This window comes from Drosophila suzukii, chromosome 2L, assembly GCF_043229965.1.
Source record: "Drosophila suzukii chromosome 2L, CBGP_Dsuzu_IsoJpt1.0, whole genome shotgun sequence".
Taxonomy (NCBI): domain Eukaryota; kingdom Metazoa; phylum Arthropoda; class Insecta; order Diptera; family Drosophilidae; genus Drosophila; species Drosophila suzukii.
The window spans coordinates 6,857,337-6,877,544 of record NC_092080.1 but is presented as its reverse complement, the minus strand read 5'-3'; the positions used below and the strand labels follow the sequence as shown (position 1 = coordinate 6,877,544).

Sequence of the window (20,208 nt, the reverse complement as noted above, 5' to 3'; positions counted from 1 at the left end):
CCCTCGCCCATAAGCTATTAATCAACAAAATATCTGTCAAAACAAATAGCTCCCGTCGATGAAGACTAGACTATAAGAACTGCGGCAAAACTTAAGACTCACTTTGTAGAATCATTGATATGGCAGCAGTTTTTCGCCTTCAAAATGATATTGTACTGATAAAGTAGGGGGCCTTAACTATCCTACCTATCCGCTCCGATTTGGTTCGATCGCATCTGGACAAAGATAATGGCAGCTGGGCAATCGAACTGACAGGCGTCGAGAAAGTAGGGGAAAGAGAAAGAAAGGAGGAGCGGAAAACAAGACGAGAAATAAGGTAGAGCATAAAAATAAAATAAAATAAACGGCACAAGAATTTGAATTTTTGCATCCCACGAACAACAACGACGGACGTCAGCGGCGGCAGAAGCGGCGGCAGAGGGCAGCGGCAGCGACCGAGGCGCCGGCGTCGCTGCCGGCGAACCGCTTTGGCCGGAGGAAAGAAAAAGCCGCCGACGAACGGCCGCATTTTCAGTTCAGTTCCAACGCTCCGAGTGAAGTGAACACACAGCGAAACCGCCTCATTTTCGATTCGATTTCGAAATCCGCTCGAATTCTAGAATTGCCTGCGCTTGCGCCAGAAAACTCTTCGTTTTTCTAGTTTCAAAAATAATCAACAGCTGTCTGTCCCCCACTGTCTAAACTAAAAAACTGTTCTTTATCCGGAGCGTGTGTTTTAGACCCTTTGTTTTCCAATCTTCAAAACTCTTAAAACTATTTTGATATATTCAAAAAAAGGAGGAACAAAAAAAGATAATAATAAACAACACACGTGCGGTTTCTTTGCGGTCTTGAAGCGGTTTCCGTTTTCGTCTGGGTGTGTTGTTTTATGCAAATCGGGGTAAACTCAATCATACAAATACTGTCTGCTAATCGGTTTGTGCTGAGCAAATTATATAATTTGCCATAAGCAACTAACATTTGTTAGTTGTCGCCGCAGTTATCGTCGAGTGCAAGGTGGGTTTCAGTTCCTAATGCAAATATTGCCAACAATCCGTTTCGAGTGCGATACAATTACAATTATTTATAGCCAAATGGCGTTTAATTAGATCTAAGATGGAGTATATTTGCTATAATAATAATAAATCTTATAAGTCTTGCGGTTTAAGAAAAAAATAAATGGTGATTTAATGCTGCGGTTCAATTAAAGTAGATTGTTGTTCGAGAACCTAAAAAATGTTCTGGCTTCAAAAGGATAAAAAAGATGTATTTGTATTCAATTTGAAAAAAATAATATATGTTCCAATTCATACAGGGCTAGTTAGAGCAATATTAACAAAATTTAAATAGTGATTTAATATTAATAGTGATTTAATATTAGTGATTAATTTAATACTGCGATTCAATTAATGTAAATCGTTATGCGAGAGCCTCAAAAGTGTTCTGTATTTGTTTTCAAGGCGCAAAAAAATTATTTATGCCAGTTAATACATAGTTTAATATAGCAATATTGACAAAAAATGTAATAGTGACTTAATATTTAATTGTTACGTGTTTCGGCACTTAAATTATACGTGATTTAAGTGTTAATCGTTGATTTACGTTATTAAATACCCATTTTGTATTGTAAACAAAAGTGCGCTTGGAAATTACTTCTCCCATAAACATAAACATTGACGGCTAGGCTTCTTTATGACTAATATATTATTTAATGAGTAATTGCTTATACTTGATGAGACTGACCTCCTGCAAGAAAAGTCGCGCGCTGTGGCAGTTTCTAATGTTTTTGCCATATATACGGGCTGTCGGAAGATGACGTACTAACATGTGACCATATAGAAGTCGTATATAGTCATTGCCCACACAAAATACTAACTGACAGATGCCGCTTTTCATTGGGTTAATAACATGGCAACATGTCTCAGGCCCAAGGACAATAATTTGGGATATATATATCCTTAACTGAGGGTATAGGTTTCCTTTTTTTATTGTTGTTGCCAAGACGCCAGCAAATATTTGCACTACAAATTGACCAAACGCTATATAAACTCACAGTTAATTGATTGGACTAAGTCTAACATGTTGCTAGGGGCTGAATAGCAGACTTAAGACCCTGTCTGCTCCTCATGCACGTGTCTGGCGATAATTAGCATGCAACAAATCGCATATAGCTGACGAATTTCCACTTCCAATTCCATTTCCACCACCGTTTCAATAAATTATCGCGGCGCCAGTAGAACTGAACAAATGAATTATTGCGACAGCCCATTGCATTTGGCGGGGAACCTTTTTAGGAACCTAAACTGAAAACTAATAAATCAATAAACAAAGTACTTATAAAGAAATATATATTATTTTAAACAAATTTCTAGTGATAAAGATATTTTATATATACATATAAACACCAGAATATTTATTCTTTAACAAAATATTACAAACTTACAAAAAACGAACTAGATATAAACGTAAAGGAAATTAATCTATTGCTCTAAACTTAAAGTGATCTTGAGGTTTATTTCAAACTGATATCCTTTCCGGGGTGCTTGCTACCCCAAATATTTAAAAGTAAAATCTATTTAACTTGTGAATCACTAGACTCAACCAACTTTCCTGACTTGCGGAAATTTAATTATCTTACGAATACTATTTAAAATCATTTGACGTGAAAGTAGCCACGCTAGCGGTTTTTTTTTTGGACGCCACTCAAGTGTTCGCGTCTCATTATATTTAGAATTTCTGATTTCTGTGCGGCGGTATTTGAAGATGCAGACAGGGACGATAAGGGGCGGTCCGATAAGCAGGGCAAGAGCGAATTCCGGGAAGCGAGAGGGGAAGGGACAATCCGATAAAGTTATGAATGAGCCAAGCGGTACTGGGTGATATAATTGCCTTGAGTCATGGGACAGACACCGCACTGCCCCCACAAATAACTTATGTGTGCCCTCCTCTGGTGAAAATACTTACCTTTCGTGGGCACGTTCAGGTACAAACACGAGACACCACCACTGATAAGATTAGATTGTCAAAAATACAAAAAGAAAAAGACCCATTGGTGGGTTATTCCGGAAAAAGTTTCATTAACTTTGCAGACTATTAATACCGTTTTCTTTAGATGTTTATCGTATTTTGCGATATTTCGTTTCTAATTTAAAGACCTTTGCTAAATTGTGGTACATTTCCATTTGCAGAGCGGCACATAAAGGCGTGATGTCCAACACGGAGAAAGGAGGAATGCACAGAGTGCGAAGTAAGTAGATAAAATGATATGATATGATATCACCCGCGAAAAATCCCAGTCGGTTCTTAAGTTTCCACCCAAAGGAAGTTTTGACTATTTCGGAATTAGTTTTCATATCTAATTAAAACCTTTTTTAAAGTTTGTCTAGTGAATATTACAAAAACTAAAGTTCAATACAGTTTTAAGTTTTAGTATAATATTTATAATTTGATATCAATGTGAGACAGTTGGAGGTTTATGGTTTATGTTTAACCACAAAATATAAATTCGTATTTCAACCTGCTGGTAATGCAGTCGAAAGTACCAGAACAGTAAACCCACTGCCGAGCCCCTTTTTTGCGCTTCTAGACGCGCAACGATAACAGGGCCAGAAACCGCATGACGCCACTAAAAATGGGGCGCGCCACGGTCACTCGGCTTGTAAATTGAAAAAAAATGCCTATGCCTGACGGCCAATTGAATTGAAACTCGGTTAAAATAAACAAATCGATTTGACTCCTCCTCGATCCAGTTTGATTGGTGTCAACGAGACAAGTTGTATTGAGGTTACAAATCAATTGGGCCTCCGTGATTGAATTGAATGCTGATTGATTTTCCGGTTCCTCTGGTCCGCTGGTCCTTTGTTCATGTTCTTCTTTGCATTCGTTGTAGATTAATATTAGCTATTTTGTATAGAATTTATTTAAACGGTTTAAAATAAAATATAATAGTATATAATCATCTAATAAAATTGATATATTAATATCCTAAAAATAACGATTTGAACACCCTATAGCGAAGCTTTTTGGAAAGATAACCTAACCTTGACCAACTTTTGTCAATCATAATAAAACATCCCATGTGAACTTCGCATTCATAGAAAATATAGTTAATATCCTGAAAATAAATAGTAAGAGATAGTGTCGAGCCCATTCTGAAGTGTTTATTTTTTGCAATGATAGCCTGACCTGATTATGTCAATCTTAATATAATAAATATTTAAATGTAACACCCTCGACACACTTGTCATCTCCTCGATCATCGACATCGGGAGGTCCCATACCGTCCATCCTTGGACCGACACTCCTCGAGTTCGATGTCATCGATATATGTAGATATGGTCGCCCACGCCTTGTGACAGCTGGACTGCGTAGTTGGGCGACCTCATGACGCCATTGTTATGACATTTCCAAGGAATACCACGCATTAAACTATGCAAACAAATTAGCACAGTCACGCTAACTAAACACGTTAGTTGGTCTATTCCCCCACCCCATCTGAACTGTCAAACAATTCGTATTCCGCATGGAAAGTTTAGTTCATGGACTAAATATCTGAGTACATTTCGCAATTAATTGAACGATGTGGTGTTGTTGTTATTGTGGTTTTTGTGGCGAATTTTTAATAGCCCATCGGCGACGGTCAGCCGACTGTTTACTATTTAATTCGTACTTTTGGAGCTGTTTAGCACTTCAGAACCAGACAATCAGACAGAAAGCAGGGAGGTGGATTTTTGGGAGGAGGTTGAGGAGGAGGGCCTGTGATCGCATGCTCGAGTGCACATTTCGCCGACCCCGTGAGCAAACATGAATGATAGATAAGCTTAGAGCTCTAACCAAAAATCAAAGCCCCCAATTAGCATGAAAACATCAAGAGGAGTAAAACTACGTCTCATGATCCAAAACCCGCATTTTTCGACTACCCTAGCTTAAAACCTCTAATTAGGGGGAGTTGTGACTAACTTTGATTGTGCTAATTAAAGACGTTTTCCCTTCAGACAATTACAAGTTCATTCAACATTAAAATTAGTATTGAATGCCTATCGATTAAAGCGATTAAGGTATTATTGCCTATTATAGACTCGTGTAGTTCTCACCCACGCCTACATAACACTCTTAGCTAGTCATCAAAAATAATACAAAGCAGGTGTGATTCATAACCGATTTTTATAGGTTTTCATTGTTTACTGACATTGCGTATTATTTAAAAATTCAAGGTGCTAACAAGTGCAATAAAAAGGTAAAATAAAACGCACTTGCTTTAAAGGTTCAATGATAAGTAAATTTTAAATCATGATAAATGCTTGTTTGAATAGTTGATTAGCATTTGTAATATTTAATCCAAAGCTATGTCGCAATAAATACTTAGGCATTATGATTAATGAAAAATAACTTTAAAATGATAATTGGATAATAATGATAAATATATAAATTGCTATAATGGGATGGACTACTTCCGCTGATATTTTACAATGAACATTTAATTTTTAAATTGTTTTGTCAGCTATATCAGTATAAATAAATATATGTTTCATTTAACGAGATCAGCCAGCCTAATGAAAAAGCGTTTTAATTTTTTATTCAGCTTAGAAACCACTGGCAAATAATAGAACCTGCCTTAAAAACAATTTAGTCGGCTTATCAAAATTTTGCGCTGGTGAAATTCCCCGGAGGAACCGCTTCGCAATGTGATTCCAGTTTTCGTTTGAATCCACATTTGAATCCGGCGGGTATTCACCCTTGACAACAGACTTCGGGTCGTCGTCTGGAATTAATCAAACAGCTAAGCCCCGCCACAAGTAATGAATAATGAGCATGTGCTCCGATCATTTTGCTTACGATAAATTATTATTAAACTTTTGCCACCTCATGTCGATGTGTTTACTAGACCCCTCAGCTTATTGATGACTGTCATAATTGGCACTCCATTGAAAAAACTCCCCAATTGTTCTAGCCCGTGTGCTTAATATGCATTAATTAAGTCCAGTTTTTGGGTGAAAACAACATTTTTTAATTGATTGCTTGGAATTTTTAGAGTTCTTTGGCTGCATGAGAATTGAATTTGTTTATAATTTTAGTCTTTACATAGTACTTCCGCTGCGCATGGCACACTTTCCTGATAGTGGTTTTTGTTATTTAATCAAAAACCAGAAATTTCTAGTATTCCGACAATTATGAGTTTCTACATTAATGAAATCCAGCGAGTGCAGACAGTAAAAAAAATTCTGGCTTTGACCCGAGGGACCTTTTAATCATCCAGTTGTCTGAGCGATAATCAAAAACTCTGAGGCAAGCCTCCATTGATGGTTCTGAAATCGCACTTAAAAGCGTTGTCTTCGGAAATAATATTTTTAAATTAATCTACAGTCTATATATAACTATGTCTATTGCCAAGGCAAAGCGTGTCGCAGTTTTAATGGGCTCAAGCGACAAAGTTCAGAATATAATTTTCAACTATTTGCGAAATTGATGTTGATAATTTTAATGGGTCCAAAATAATATTTTCTAAAGCTACTGAAAGCTTGACGACGAGCCCCCTTTTGCGTATATTTTTTTAATGCCAGCTATAAATGAACCTATACATATGCATATGACGACTGAGACCCCAACTGACAACTTGTTTACAACCTGTAGCTCTTCATTAGCCGGCACGTGTATGTTTGAGATATGGCCGGAGGAAATGACAACTTGAGGTTACATTTATGGCTGTCCAGCTGTAGCGGCATACCTTATGCTGGATTAAAGTGGTTCGGATACTGGCAATCAGATAAGGGGTTCTTATGACGTTTACATTGGCAACTTTATGGCCGAATGCAGCACTTTGGATCCCACCTAAGTCAATAAAAGTTCTGGATTTCCTGCTTTGTGCGGCTGTAAAGCCATCAAACAATTGCCAGACATTCCATACCATGCCATTCCATAGACTTATCAGTCTGGATTGTGTTGTAAATCTATACAAGTTCCTCGTACTTAAGACTGATTGCACTTTGAACGGCAAGCGCCACAAGTGCAGGCCCCAATTGTAAATTTCCATGGAAGATTTCCGAACAGTATGAAAGGAACGAAATCTAGGACAATAATGATGGTGATGGCGATGGGAAAGACCCTCGGGAGATGGCCGTTAAAAAGACCAATAAATCACAATGCAATCGCCCAACAAAAGTGATAAGTGCGGCTGTGTATGCCTTTGACAAACAGCAATTGCCACAATAATTCAGCAATTAATTAGCATTAGCTTATTGCTTATTGTTGAAGTGGAACCAGTTTCACGAAAAATAAACAAAGTCGTTGGCATGAGAGAGACACTGCTGTTGCTATTTTGCTATTGGCATTACAATTCACTCGATGCGAACGAGGCCAGTTCCGTAAATCAGTTAGAAACGGAAATGCAGTTGGCCAGCATAACAAAGCCAATAATTGCCGCTAGAAGGCGAAGCGGCAATGCCATCCGACAGACAGATATAGATACTATATCTACATGGTGGATGTGTTTCCACGAGAACAGTGTGTTTCGGGGTTTTGAAATAAATACAATAGAACAACTTTATAAAATATACAAAACAATAAAAATGTCTTACCATCTTATTACCTTTTAAATCATATGTTCTATATAATGAATAAAAAGGAGCCTAAAATAGAATACAACAACTTAGAAACTAAATCCATTTTCTTTAAGATACATAAATGTTTATATTATTTTCTACAAAATTTCACAAAGTTTCAACAAAAAGTCTTATGACTTTTTCCTTATACGCAGTGCAAAATAATCGATCACATTTATAAATGGACAGCATACGAAAAATGGCCTTAGTGGCATTAATTTCCGTATTTTCAGCTGAAGGTCTATATGATCGTTTCGCAAGATACCCCGCCTGACACAAAAATCGAGGACAAAACAGTCCTGAGAATCACTGTAAAAGTGATCACGTGGAACGAACCGATACAATCGATTTGTCTGGCCAACAAAACATTATTTTCGCATTTCCCCTCGAAAGTAATATGTGTTCCACATATGTTTACCCATAGAGCAGTTGTGATATGGAATCAGAATCGGGTGTGTGTGTGTGGGAGTAATAGCTACAATCGAATCTGAAAAGTGGGCTCGTGTTTGGCGCGCCTTCGCCATAACTCATACGCCACGTTGCGCCCCCTAAGATCCCATGACTAAAAAAAAATAAAAACACAAAAATGACTTGGCACCTTGACAGAATAGTGCGCATTAATGTGACGTCGATGCGGGCCTTTCTTTGCCCGCCTTTTAGACGAATTATAACAGGAACGTCAGTCAGTAGATGATGGAAAATTTTCGACCAGACCGAAACACCCACGCAGTTTTTGAGGACATTCCGCAAGAAATTTCGCCAGCGGATCACACGCGCTCTGTTATTTCGAAACAAATACACACCCATTCGAGGAGAAAATAAATCAGTCGGTCGAGGCTGATGACGATATCGGCGGTTAACTTTCACCACCCTGTAGCCCCATCCCATTTTGAAGGTCAGGAACCGGCAGAGAGAACCGAGAGTGGGACACTATATCATCGGAGGGTGTGTACCCACTGCCCGCATTCGATAGAACCGATAGAGAGGCATTATAAATAGATCCGAAAGTGTAAAGGCAAGCGGAATAAATAATAGATAAAATAATACAAGAGACTTAGAAATATGCGAGTACAAGAGATTTTCGAAATTGCTTTTGCGTCAACCCAAAAGTGCCGGATATGCGTCTTTCGAAAGTATATTATTTAAAAGTTGAAAAACTCATCTTCCCTTCAAGTGCCTTTTAATGAATAAACTCAACGAATTTTCCCCGAGAAATCAATGAACCCAAATGCAAAACGAACTCAAATTCACTTGTTGCTCCAATCATAAAAACAGTAATTTAAGTATCACGTTTGCCCGTATTCATTTCGTTTTATTTGCATGCCGTCTATTTTTAAGTTTTTGCCTTTCTTTGATGGGATTTTTATGTTAGTGGCGGATTGGGGAACTTGTTTCGACTCAAGTAGAGCATCAACGAAAGCCAATAAAGGCTAAAGATCAGTGCGAAAAAAATGAAGGGGTAACCAAAATCACACAGAAACCAAAATCAAATACGTTTATGCACGAGACAACCGAAATTCTGAGAAGAGTTTGTCAAAATCCAGTTGACCCGGCAGTGTGAAACCCAAATAATTTTGATCTTTTTAGCCGGTTTTTTGCCTGTCCTACTCTTTTTCTCGGTTGTAAACATCAGGCTTGGCCTTCACTTAATTTATTGCGAAAAAAATTTAAAAACAGAAATAGTTTGGCGGTAAACAAAAGGCCCCTTGAAAAACAAATAAAGAACAATTTGAGGCAACAATTAATCAAGAACTCTTCTGCTTGGAGGCAAACAAGTTTCAACCATTAAGATTCTCGGAAGGAGTCACAGACTCAAAATTTCAACTCGATGAGTAAGATCTTTTAGAGAACTCTTGATGAGTTAATTTAAGTAAATTAGAGCTACCATACAAATTCTAATCAATTTAATTATCATCAAAACTTAATGCCAAACGAGAATTTAATTTATTAAAGTTGAATAACTGGATTAACTAATTTATTGTAGTTAAGTAGAGCGCTGTTCTTTGTTAAAAAGGGTGTTTAACTGTGACTGAGCAGTTTCTTTAAAACAAAATAATTTATAGAAACTAGACTGAGTTGCGATCTATTATTAGCTACTATTCAGATAAGAAAATAAATTTACTGGTGTATAAATTAAAATCCTAGCCAATCTATGACAATCATTTATTAAAATTGATTTCCTTAGTGGAAGTGGAAGTTGTATAAATCAAGCCTTATCGATATAATTTGCGGCACACGCTTTTTCAGCATTGATTCGATTTACAAATTCCAGCTAAATTCCTGCTAACGATTTAAACTTTCCCATTGACGTATTCGCAATATCTTTCGAGATTTTGGTATAGCTCTGATCCCATTCGATCCTATCCGATTCGAACCTTTCCGATTTAAAAAGAGAAACTGGTTGAAGACGAAACCTTGCCGATATATATTTCGTGTTTATTTCTTTTTTTTTGTGTAGTTCGGGCACGTTTTTCTGGTTATATGATCGAGAATTTATAGCAAACACGACTAGATATTTTTATTTTTTAACGCTTTTTTGATGGTTCAGTTTCGGTGATTTTCGAGTGCTAATTTTAATACAAGTTGAGTGTCTCGGTTTATTGTTGTGCGCCGCTCGTTTGATGATGCTCGCCGATGTCTAGACAAGTCGAGTGGCGTTATTTTTTCGCATGACATTAACATGATATTGGGGCCATAATCAGCGGGGTGGGCGTGTCCCGGCCAGACAGTCGATAGACTGATAGACCGGCCCGATAGACGCTTCCCCGCAGCTGATAGCGAACATTATTTTGATGGGAAAGTCGTTTTGGAGCGAGTTTAACACTCCGACCGCCGACCGGCATCAATAATCGGTTTATATACATTTACATCGAGACTTGCGAACATTTCCCCAAATCAAAAAAAAAAAGGGGTTCAATGGAGTTCAACGGCACTCGAAATTTATTTATGTGATTTGCGAGAAATTCAACCCGAACCTCGAACAATGCACTTTGCCACTTAATAACCACCCAAAAAGATGACAGGCGAAGTCCGAGTTGATTATGGTCACCACTTAATGATCTTTGAAAGTGTATCTTCGACTCCAAAAACATGAAAAATAATTGCCTGATTCAGTTCTCCGTAACTTTCAAGCTGCACCCACTGCCAGGCGATCCTCAAATCAAATTCATGGCCCTTTCTGTATGCTATTGAGGTCACCTGACAACGACAGTTAAGTTTTATCATTGCGATTTTATTGGCTCATTAATATGGGTAATTAATGCGTTTATCTGGGCTGCATCGTGTAATGAAAACAACAGATTACATCAGATAATATAGTGGGCGGGATATGGTGAGTTGATAACAATTTAGTTTACACGGGTGTAAACGAAGCGCGTGTAAGCTTTTTATGGACTTATAGAACCTTCCTAATAGTTGTTCGATTATATTACTATATGAATCGAACTTTTATCTTAATGATTCTCAAAACGCTTCAGTCAAGGAAGCACATAACTTATTTTCTTTAAATATACTTTCCTAGAATTTCTCACTTAATAGAAATAATAAAACAAACGAGTTTTCACGCTTTGAAAAATTCTTCAGTCTTTAAGGTATTCTAAATAAGTATTCCAATGCCACATAACTTATTTTCTATAATTATATTTTTCTAGAATTTTGTATTATCTTTTTCAATAACATAAATATTTAAACTAGTCCTCCTGGGTTTCTCTCGTTTAAAAAACGGCTTGGGTATATAATCTATTTTCATAATTTATACTTCCTAAACTTTCGTAGTCAGAAATATTTTTGCGAATCTTCTGTGTGATATAAAACCACATTCAATTCCTATAAAGTAAAGTTTTGTTATCAGAAATTGTGTCGGTCTTTGGGTGGGCTTTATTTTTAAGTCGCTGGTCGCCTGACTTTCGGTTTTCTGGGAATATTCCAAAGCTGAATTTTAAGTGCCTAACCTTTTGGTGACCCAGACGACGGAGCTTGGTCTTTTTCGCTTTTTCGCTAGTATCAATGCTCGGTATTGCATTGGATTCTATTATTAATCGAGCTCCGTTCTTCTCTCCCCTCCAGACTTCCTGTCATGTCGCCAAGTGCTGAACCTGCTGACCATGCTCGGCTTCATGCTGAACTACGCCCTGCGAGTGAACCTCACCATTGCCATTGTGGACATGGTCCGACCAAATGTAACCTCACCAGCGGGAAATGTCACCCTGGCGGGAAATGTCACATCTTTAACGGGGAATAGTACGTCTGGGAACAGTAGTTCCCTGTCTCCGGATGGAGTGGATGTGTACGAGGAGCGCTTCTCGTGGGACACCTACCAGACCAACTTCGTCCTGGGCTGCTTCTTCTGGGGCTACATCCTCACCGAACTGCCTGGTGGTCGTCTGGCCGAGCTGATCGGTGGCCGCCGCGTCTTTGGACATTCCATGCTGTGGGCCAGTCTGCTCACCCTCATCACCCCGCTGGCGGCGCACATCAACTATGTGGTGCTCATCGTGGTGCGAGTGGTGCTCGGCTTCATGTTGGGCGCCTCCTGGCCAGCCATTCACCCTGTGGCCGCCGTCTGGATTCCGCCCATGGAGCGCTCCAAGTTCATGTCTAATATGATGGGTAAGTGTGGGTCTAAATGGAGCTTTAAGGATCTTTCTAGGAGGTTTCTTTAAACAAACTGTAGAAAATCCGCCCAAGAGAGCTTCAAAGTTATTTTGCATATTTTTCCAATACTAACCTAAATTTGTTCTTTAACCTATAGCTTCTTCCCTTGGCGCTGCGATTACCATGCCCATCTGTGGCTACCTGATCTCTGTTGCCGGCTGGGCCAGTGTCTTCTACCTGACAGGAGCTGTGGGTCTGCTGTGGTCCTTGGCCTGGTTCACCTTTGTCTACGAGACACCGGCCACCCATCCCCGAATTTCTGCCGAGGAGAGGCGAGAGATCGAGGAGGCCATCGGCACCACCACCTCCAAAAAGCGCCCGAGTCACGTGCCCTGGGGCCAGCTGCTCTGCTCCCCCGCCGTCTGGGCCATCATCATCTGTCATGGACTGGCTGTCTTTGGTTTCTTCACGGTGGTCAACCAGCTGCCCACTTTCATGTCCAAGATTCTGCACTTTGACATCAAGCAGGTGGGTTGGATAACTAAGTTATCTCTGGTGATTTATCTTTACTAATAGTTTTTGATCTCCTGCAGAACGGCTTGTTCTCTTCGCTTCCCTATCTGGGCAAATACGTGATGGCTGTGGCCTCATCCTATCTTGCCGATTACCTGCGCAAGAGGGGTACTTTGAGCACGACGGCTACTAGGAAACTGTTCACTACTTTTGGTATGTATACCCAGAAATATTGAAACCGAAAATAGGCAAAGATCAGAAGTTCTTACTTTGAGAAATTGTTTTCTCATTAATTCGAAAAGAAACATTCCTGCAGACAAGACAAAAGTATTTTTGAGCTTGTTTTCAAAAAGAAGCGATATTGAAATAAAGATACAATTAGTCTTGATATTGTTTTTGGAGATAAATCAAGATTTCCGTTTTGAGATTGAGAATTGGTTAGAGAAAAAAAAGGGAAAAGGTAGAGAGATTTACTAAAAATAATAATTTGTATTATTGAAATTTTCTTTTATATATGTATCTTCTTGAAGAACTAGGAAATTGAGATTCAATCTATCCAGTCTATAAATAAATTTTATAAAAAATTCAAGTTCAACCGAAATAGATTCTTTCTGGTGAAATTCATTTTATATTTAAACATTTTTCTGTTAAAACCATTATTATAAATACGTATACCTTACTTACAGCTTTGGTGATTCCGGGTCTGCTGATGATAGTGCAGGTGTTCCTGGGTTACGATGCCACCTGGTCCGTGACGATCTTCTCGTTGGCCTTATTTGCCCATGGAGCTGTCACCGCTGGTTATCTTGGTAATGGCTTGGATATTGCACCCAACTTCAGTGGAACCATCTTTGGACTGGCCAACACGCTGTCTTCTTTCGGAGGATTCCTTTCTACGTGGATGGTGGGAGCCCTTACCTACAAAGATGTGAGTTTAATTAGATAACAATGATTTAGATAAATAAATAGTTAAATACATTTTATTGATTACAGGAATCCTTCCACTCGTGGCAAATAGTGTTCTGGATTCTGGCTGCCACCTATATCTCGGGACCCATTGTGTTCGCCATTTTCGGCACTGGTAAACTTCAGTCCTGGAACAATCCCCCAGAGCGCGTTAAGATCAGCGATGTCACCCAGGAGGAGGGTGTTCCCCTAAAGTACGGAAAGTGAATTCGTTTTGCCAGTGAGCCTCAGTCGGTGATTCTACTGTTCCAGTTGAGGGGAAGGGAATGAAAGCCAAGAGTTGGAGATATCACTTATCGAGAAAAAAGTAATCCCATCAAACATCATTATCCGCACAAGTTATAGTAGTTGCTACTGCACCTTTGAGATTACGTGGTTTTCATTTGCCAACCGCTTGATCACTTAGAAATGGGACAGAACAGAAACACCGGACACTCAACACGGAGAAAAACATGAAATGAAAGACATTATTTTTATACATACACAGATACCGAAAGGTTTCTTCGCACAAAAGAACACACACAAACATCTCATACCCATTATATAAAAAAAAACCCAAAAAAACACTGTACACCGATGCACCCGTCTGCTAAATGGAAATTGACTATATTCATAAGTAATATTTACTTTTAGATGTAAGCGTACACCTGTAACTGTATGCATATATGTAGCCTAAATGATTTATAGTATTCTGTATGTCCACAGAGCGCACAGCTGGCTGGTGGATGGAGCCTATCCTAAGGTCGATCGATCCTAACCGTCGATCAGCTGCTGTGCCCTATATGTTTCGTTTAATTTATAATGTAGCCCTAACTATTGTCTAGCTTAGATGAACAAAAAACTTATGCAAGTAGTGAAAATATGCCGATAGTTTAGCTAAGTTGAGTAAAGACCGTAACTTTGTACTATACTTGATTATTTATGTAATTAATTTAAACATTTTCTAAGTTCATAATAAAGCGTAACTCAGAAAGAAAACATTTTCTCGTCTTTATTTTTAAGGCAAAAGTGCAGACCCTTTCAGAACCAGCGTTTTCTCTGAGCTGGGATTATTTTTTGTGATATTTTTCTTCGAATGGTAGAAATTTAATAAGACTTAAAAGAAAATAATCATAAGCAAATGTCATATGTCCATTAGTAAAATATGAAAAAAGAAATTCTGGTAACGCAAAATATACCCGTTCAAATAATAATAATAATATCAAAATGCAAGATTACTAGTTTTTTTGACTTAAATTTTAACCATGTTTTATTCATCAACATAATTTTACATTTCTACGATTCTACACGTTTTTATTTTACATGATCTGAACTTTATATTTACTTTTGTCAATTTCTTATTGCCTACTTTTAGGCAGCTCAATATAACATTTCGCTAACTTAAGTTAAGTTTAAAGTTTATTTACAGAAACATAGCTAAGCGATAGTACACACAGATTTGCTAAGCACCCATATACACAGGTATATAGTGATCACTGATCATTTACTAGTAACTAGATAAGTACACAACCTAAGTGTCCGTCTCCAGACTGACATTCATAAGCTCCTTTGTGATCTCACTTGGGTTCTTGAGAGGATCAGGATTACTCAGCGTGTTTGTATCCTGGCTGAGAGCAGGTGGTGGCAACTTAAAGCCACTTGGGCCACCTAGATTAAGGGATCCTCCTTGGAAGATAGGAGGAATCTCAGTGGTGGTGGTGGTGCTACTGGTGGTGCTGGAACTGGTGGCCATTTTGTAGAGCAACTGCAGCTGCTGCATGACATTCGAGGGATCTTGGGAACTTTCTTTCGCCACCGGCCTATTAGCCTGGTCTTTTTGGCTTTTGGTCTTTTGGGGTTTCATGCCATTCGACCAGATCTCCAGCCAGCTTGCCCCATTTCTCTCCGTGGAGGTCATCAATCTCTGGGCCTCCTCTTTCACCTGCTGGCGGTAAAGTTGGCGTGCCAGGGCCTTCTGATCGCCTTGGCTCACCTGGCGTTTATTGAACGATTGATCATCCTGGTTGGGATCGCCAATGGGTCGGGTTTCCTTCTGGGGACCCAGTTCCACCATCACTTGGAAGTCCGCATGCTCGCCCAGGCGAAAGCCAAAGCCCAAACGGGAATCAGTTCCTGAAACAAGCTCATTTAAATAATGGTTCGAACTTCGGAACATAAATCCACAACATCTTACCCTTTTTAATCGGTGGTATGTTGGAATAAACTATGGATAATATGGACGGTAGTTCCCTCGGCACAATGAAAGCTGTTGCATTTTGTGCTGAAAGTATACAAGATTTAATTGACTTGGTGTGCCGAATGATTTTATCTCTCTCATCTGCCTGGCGATCCCCAGTACTTATGTAAATTTTAGGCCAGTTAATTTCAGGGCGGGTTATACAACACTTTTTATGGTTTGGCTAACAATGCGTAAGTATGCTTAAGGTTTTAACGGCTTTCAGGTTCGTTTCACTTTGAAGGTCGTTTGAAAAGCTGGAGATACTAAAAATTGATATTGATAATATCAAAAGTATGATATTTGAATATGTAATAAAGGGATTCAAAATTTGTAAAGTATTACATTTGAATAGGTAATTAAGTGTAGTATAATTTTATTTTTTTTAAGCAATAAAGTGGATATTAAGATCAGCTCAACCTAAAAATATAAATCTATATATCGACCACGAAAATATCTGATTATAGTTTAGTAATTTATAATTTTATAATAAAAATGAAACAGTTTACATAATTATGTGTATGTTCTATAAGAATGAAATGTAATTAAAATAATTTTAACAGTTGTTGAGTCGTTATCTTTTCCTAAGAACTATCCAATTAAAAGTCAGGGTTATATTTGATTAATGATCCAGTCTTACAAAAAATGGAAAGGCTCAATGACTTGGACTGCCTGTACTTTGATACCCAAGCGAGTTGTTCCAAGAACCATTAGGTAACTCTAAGCCACACCGCCATAAAAGTAAAACCCAAAAACAAATCACATTGAGACCCATAGACGATCCACAGGCCAAACAACATTTGCGGCGATCCGGCGACCTTGACACAAAGACCGGCAACAAGTTGGAGCTCGTTGGAGAGCTCAGGGTGCTTAACTTGGCCAAAGTCCGCCGTTTGTCGTGGAGTTCGGGCTAAGAGCCATTCGAGATCATGAGAGACTGTCGCCGGAATCGGTTAAAGTCGTTGGACCGGTTGTAAAGCAACCGATCTCGATATAGTTTCCACCGATTTCGGTGGCATTAACTTACTGTAGAGCAGGCCGATCAGCAAAGGCAGCCAGAGGCTAGCGTAGCCCCATTGTTTTGGCCAAGACATGGCCAGTTGTCAGCATTTATGTGGAGTCGCAGAAACTGCAATTACACAGTCGATTACTTCATGCCATACCAGATATGATTACAATTTTTTGCAGAATTTTTCAACATTTTTTCTTTAAGCCACTTTAAGGCGTTTGCGCAACAGACTCTAAAAAACCCGATTGCGACTTGAGGTTGGTCAGTTGCCCGAAAGCAGGTGCGTCATTTGGATAAATATTTGAAATATTTGGTTGCCAAGTTTTTCGTTAGCCGCTTTTGTTTACGCGATTTCGATTCCGATGCGATATGCAAACACATACGACTACCCGTATACCAATGTGTTTTGGGTCTGGCTTAAATAAAAGCGTAAATACAAAAAAAAAAATCCAACAACACTGCGGTTTGGAAATCACTCTCACTTTTGTTCAATGAGCTTCGTATTGTTGCTGTTTTTTGTGTTTTTTGGTTGTTAAAGGTAACTACGTAGCTCGCCTTGTCTCCATTTGACTTGGGTTTTTATTTCGGTGTCTTTTATTTATATTTGTTTTTCCTTTACAGCTTGGCCTTGTCTCATTTTGGCTTTGATTGATTTCTGGCTTCTTTCGGTTTTTTTTTACTGCTGTAAATTTCATTTACACGCTAACTTCCTAAATTGATGTTAATAAACTGGGCAAACATAGCGCAGAAATTTCGGATCGCATAAAAATGAAAGTTAGTTGTGTCAAAAAGTGTCTGTTGCTATTTTCGTCAGTGTAATTTGGGCTTGAGGGCAAAAAACATTCAACCAACACTACGCACATACGAATGGCCTAATTAAACTAACGTATTTTTTCGGTTCGATTCGATACGATAGGATTCGAGTAGATCCTCTGCGAGTGCCCACCGTTTTTCAATCGACAACTTGTCCGATCCGCGTCTGCAAGGCAACTGAGCTGAAATCGAGAGTGTTTTCGACCGTGCAACACGCGCTAAAATTCAGCCGCAGTCTCGCTCTCTGCGGAAAGCTGGAAAATGCACTGGAAAAAATTAAACCAACTTCATAAATAATTTTAGCAAATTTTCTTGGTGCGGAGTGTGTGGGAACTCTTTATATTAAAGCATTCACTGTGTATAAGAGGCACATTAAATGAAAAATTTTCTCTAGCTAGCATTAACGATTAAGAATTTATTATGAGGGTTATCAATTTTCAGTGATTTCAGGATGAACATTTACTATTTCATTTAAATGAATTTCCAAACAACCTAGATTTATTTGTCTCTTAAAATACTTTAAACAGCATATGATTTTATCATAGATTGATATATAAAATAATTTTTTTTTAATTAAGGGAAGGGGCTTTAAAAATATTTACAAATTTTGTTACACCCTACGCTGTGAGGAACATTTTTCATTTAATTTATGAGGAATTTTTAATCCCTTGAATCCCTTGAAGTGTATCTGTCTCTTTAAAGCATTTATAACCAATTGGATTTTATCGTAATCGATGTTTAAAGGTATTTTTATTTAATTGAAGAATTACTTGTGAAAAGAATTTACAAATTTTATTACATCTTATAAGTTTTTGTTTACTTATAAAATTATGGAAAACAGCATAATTTTTTTGTCTGTACAGTATGTCACGTAACTTTGGTCGGTAGCTGCGTACTCTCTTTCCACTAAGCCGGGCTTGAAACACAAACTGAATCTGAAACTGAGACCGGCTGTTGGCATCTGCTCCATTAACGTCATCTCTGTTTCAAATTGGCGCACTTTGCTTTGGACCCGGGTCTTGCCTTCTGGGGTTTGGCTTTTTTATAATTTCTTTTTTTTGGCACATTTTTGCGGCATTGTGAAAGGTTGCTTCAGGGCGGCACAGCCTCGTTTTGTTTTTATTTGCTTTTCATAAAAAAAGATGAAAAAACCGAATTTACTTGAGATGGTAATGGTACTTGGGCGGATTTCATTCACTTTTTTAACGCCTACTGTGGAGATATTGTTGAAGAGATCTGAATTCAAACACTTCAAATGAAACTTTATGGATTATTATCCAAAATCGAGTATCACTTTTAGTAATATCGAATTTAAATATATTATATTTTATGGACTTAATATTTTGGCTTAAAATGTTTAGGTTTAGACTCTATGTTTATTTCTCACCCATTTCTTAGGTTCATTGCACCCCCTAATTACCATACGTAACTGCCTATGCCTATTTGCATAGCGAGAAAAACCTTTCATATGGTGCCCAGTGAACCCCAACGATCGTTTACCCATCCATAATATGAATTCCATATCTTATTCATATTTTGCATAACGCAGGTCGGGTTGACATATACACGCCCCCTTTAACGACCAACAGTCTAATTAACTAAGACGCACGTTGTTACTTTATGTACGTACATTTGGTATAATTGTCCAGGCATAAAATCCAACACACATGCAGACATGCTAAAAAAATAAGAAATATTTATGTAACAGGCGTTACCTGCCACACAAATAGATGCACCGGAAAAAAGGGCATTTCTGATTTGTTTTCCAATATTATTCACTGGTTATTATTTTATGGAAATACTAATATTATGAGTGAAATAATAATACCAATAATACAATTTGGTGTATTATATTTCATGGAAATTTTTAATATTATACAAAATAGATGTTATAAATTTTATATATTTTCTTGGAGTGCAGAATACTTAGGCCCTGTCGAAAAATAAACAAGCTGAAGCGGTCAATGCATGAAGTGCAAATAGTTTGGAAAACTGCGTCTGCATAATTGCCATAGTAATGAAATGTCTGGGCCCTCGTCTCTCTTTCAATTGTTTGCTTTGCAATTGTAAGTCTGCAAAAATTCATACAAGTCAACTAAGAAAAGTGGAAATGCTATTGACACATGAACAAAAAGACTTCAAGCGTTAAATGAACGGCTCATAAGCGTGGGTTATTAGTATGGGAGCTATTTTTCTTTATTTAGTAAAAAGGTATCCCATACTAATTAATAGTTTTTTTGAAAAATAATATTTTTATAAATTTGTTTTTAAATTAATGGTTTTAGATTTTGTTACTGGTATATGCTTACAAAAAAATATTGCAAGCTTCTGGGCGGGCTTAAAGTATATTTTACTGCTATTGCACTTCTTGTAGCATTCTTTTTGGCATTTAAAAAAATATTATTTCATTTAGATATAGTTAGTTAAATTTATGATTTTATTTTAAAGCATTGACTTGATTAGCTAAAAATCATTCGCCTCCTACAGACTGAGATTTTATTACTTTTTTATAAGGCAAGCAT

At 37.9% G+C, this 20,208-nt stretch overlaps 2 protein-coding genes across 4 annotated transcripts; one reads left to right on the top strand and one right to left on the bottom strand.

Annotated features, from left to right (window-relative positions):
- Positions 1 to 510: 510 nt before the first annotated feature.
- Positions 511 to 14,627, top strand: LOC108021168 (sialin). Its single transcript, XM_017089750.4, has 7 exons — positions 511 to 996; positions 3,168 to 3,226; positions 11,643 to 12,185; positions 12,328 to 12,698; positions 12,764 to 12,896; positions 13,370 to 13,611; positions 13,677 to 14,627. Exons 2-7 carry the CDS (start codon positions 3,187 to 3,189, stop codon positions 13,854 to 13,856), a joined length of 1,509 nt encoding a protein of 502 aa, XP_016945239.3. The 5' UTR covers positions 511 to 996; positions 3,168 to 3,186; the 3' UTR covers positions 13,857 to 14,627.
- Positions 14,628 to 14,912: 285 nt separating this feature from the next.
- snsl (snustorr snarlik) lies at positions 14,913 to 17,886 on the bottom strand. Of its 3 annotated transcripts, none has more exons than XM_036812711.3 (4): positions 17,760 to 17,853; positions 16,892 to 16,993; positions 15,823 to 15,909; positions 14,913 to 15,761 (listed from the first exon to the last, which is right to left on the bottom strand). In XM_036812711.3, exons 2-4 carry the CDS (start codon positions 16,956 to 16,958, stop codon positions 15,160 to 15,162), a joined length of 756 nt encoding a protein of 251 aa, XP_036668606.3. In that variant the 5' UTR covers positions 16,959 to 16,993; positions 17,760 to 17,853; the 3' UTR covers positions 14,913 to 15,159. The 3 variants fall into 3 exon arrangements, with proteins under 3 accessions (XP_036668606.3, XP_036668605.3, XP_016929266.3); XM_036812710.3 differs by having other exon boundaries at positions 17,735 to 17,841; XM_017073777.4 differs by having other exon boundaries at positions 14,914 to 15,761; positions 17,820 to 17,886.
- Positions 17,887 to 20,208: the final 2,322 nt, after the last annotated feature.

Bases quoted from the DNA above. Each gene is read 5' to 3' on its own strand.
- LOC108021168 (XM_017089750.4), top strand. From the start codon at position 3,187: ATGTCCAACACGGAGAAAGGAGGAATGCACAGAGTGCGAA. The intron at 3,227-11,642 runs GTAAGTAGATAA...TCTCCCCTCCAG, and splicing joins AGGAATGCACAGAGTGCGAA to ACTTCCTGTCATGTCGCCAA. The intron at 12,186-12,327 runs GTAAGTGTGGGT...TTTAACCTATAG, and splicing joins GTTCATGTCTAATATGATGG to CTTCTTCCCTTGGCGCTGCG.
- snsl (XM_017073777.4), bottom strand. From the start codon at position 16,958: ATGTCTTGGCCAAAACAATGGGGCTACGCTAGCCTCTGGCTGCCTTTG. The intron at 15,910-16,891 runs GTAAGTTAATGC...GTATACTTTCAG, and splicing joins GCTGATCGGCCTGCTCTACA to CACAAAATGCAACAGCTTTC. The intron at 15,762-15,822 runs GTAAGATGTTGT...AGCTTGTTTCAG, and splicing joins CATACCACCGATTAAAAAGG to GAACTGATTCCCGTTTGGGC.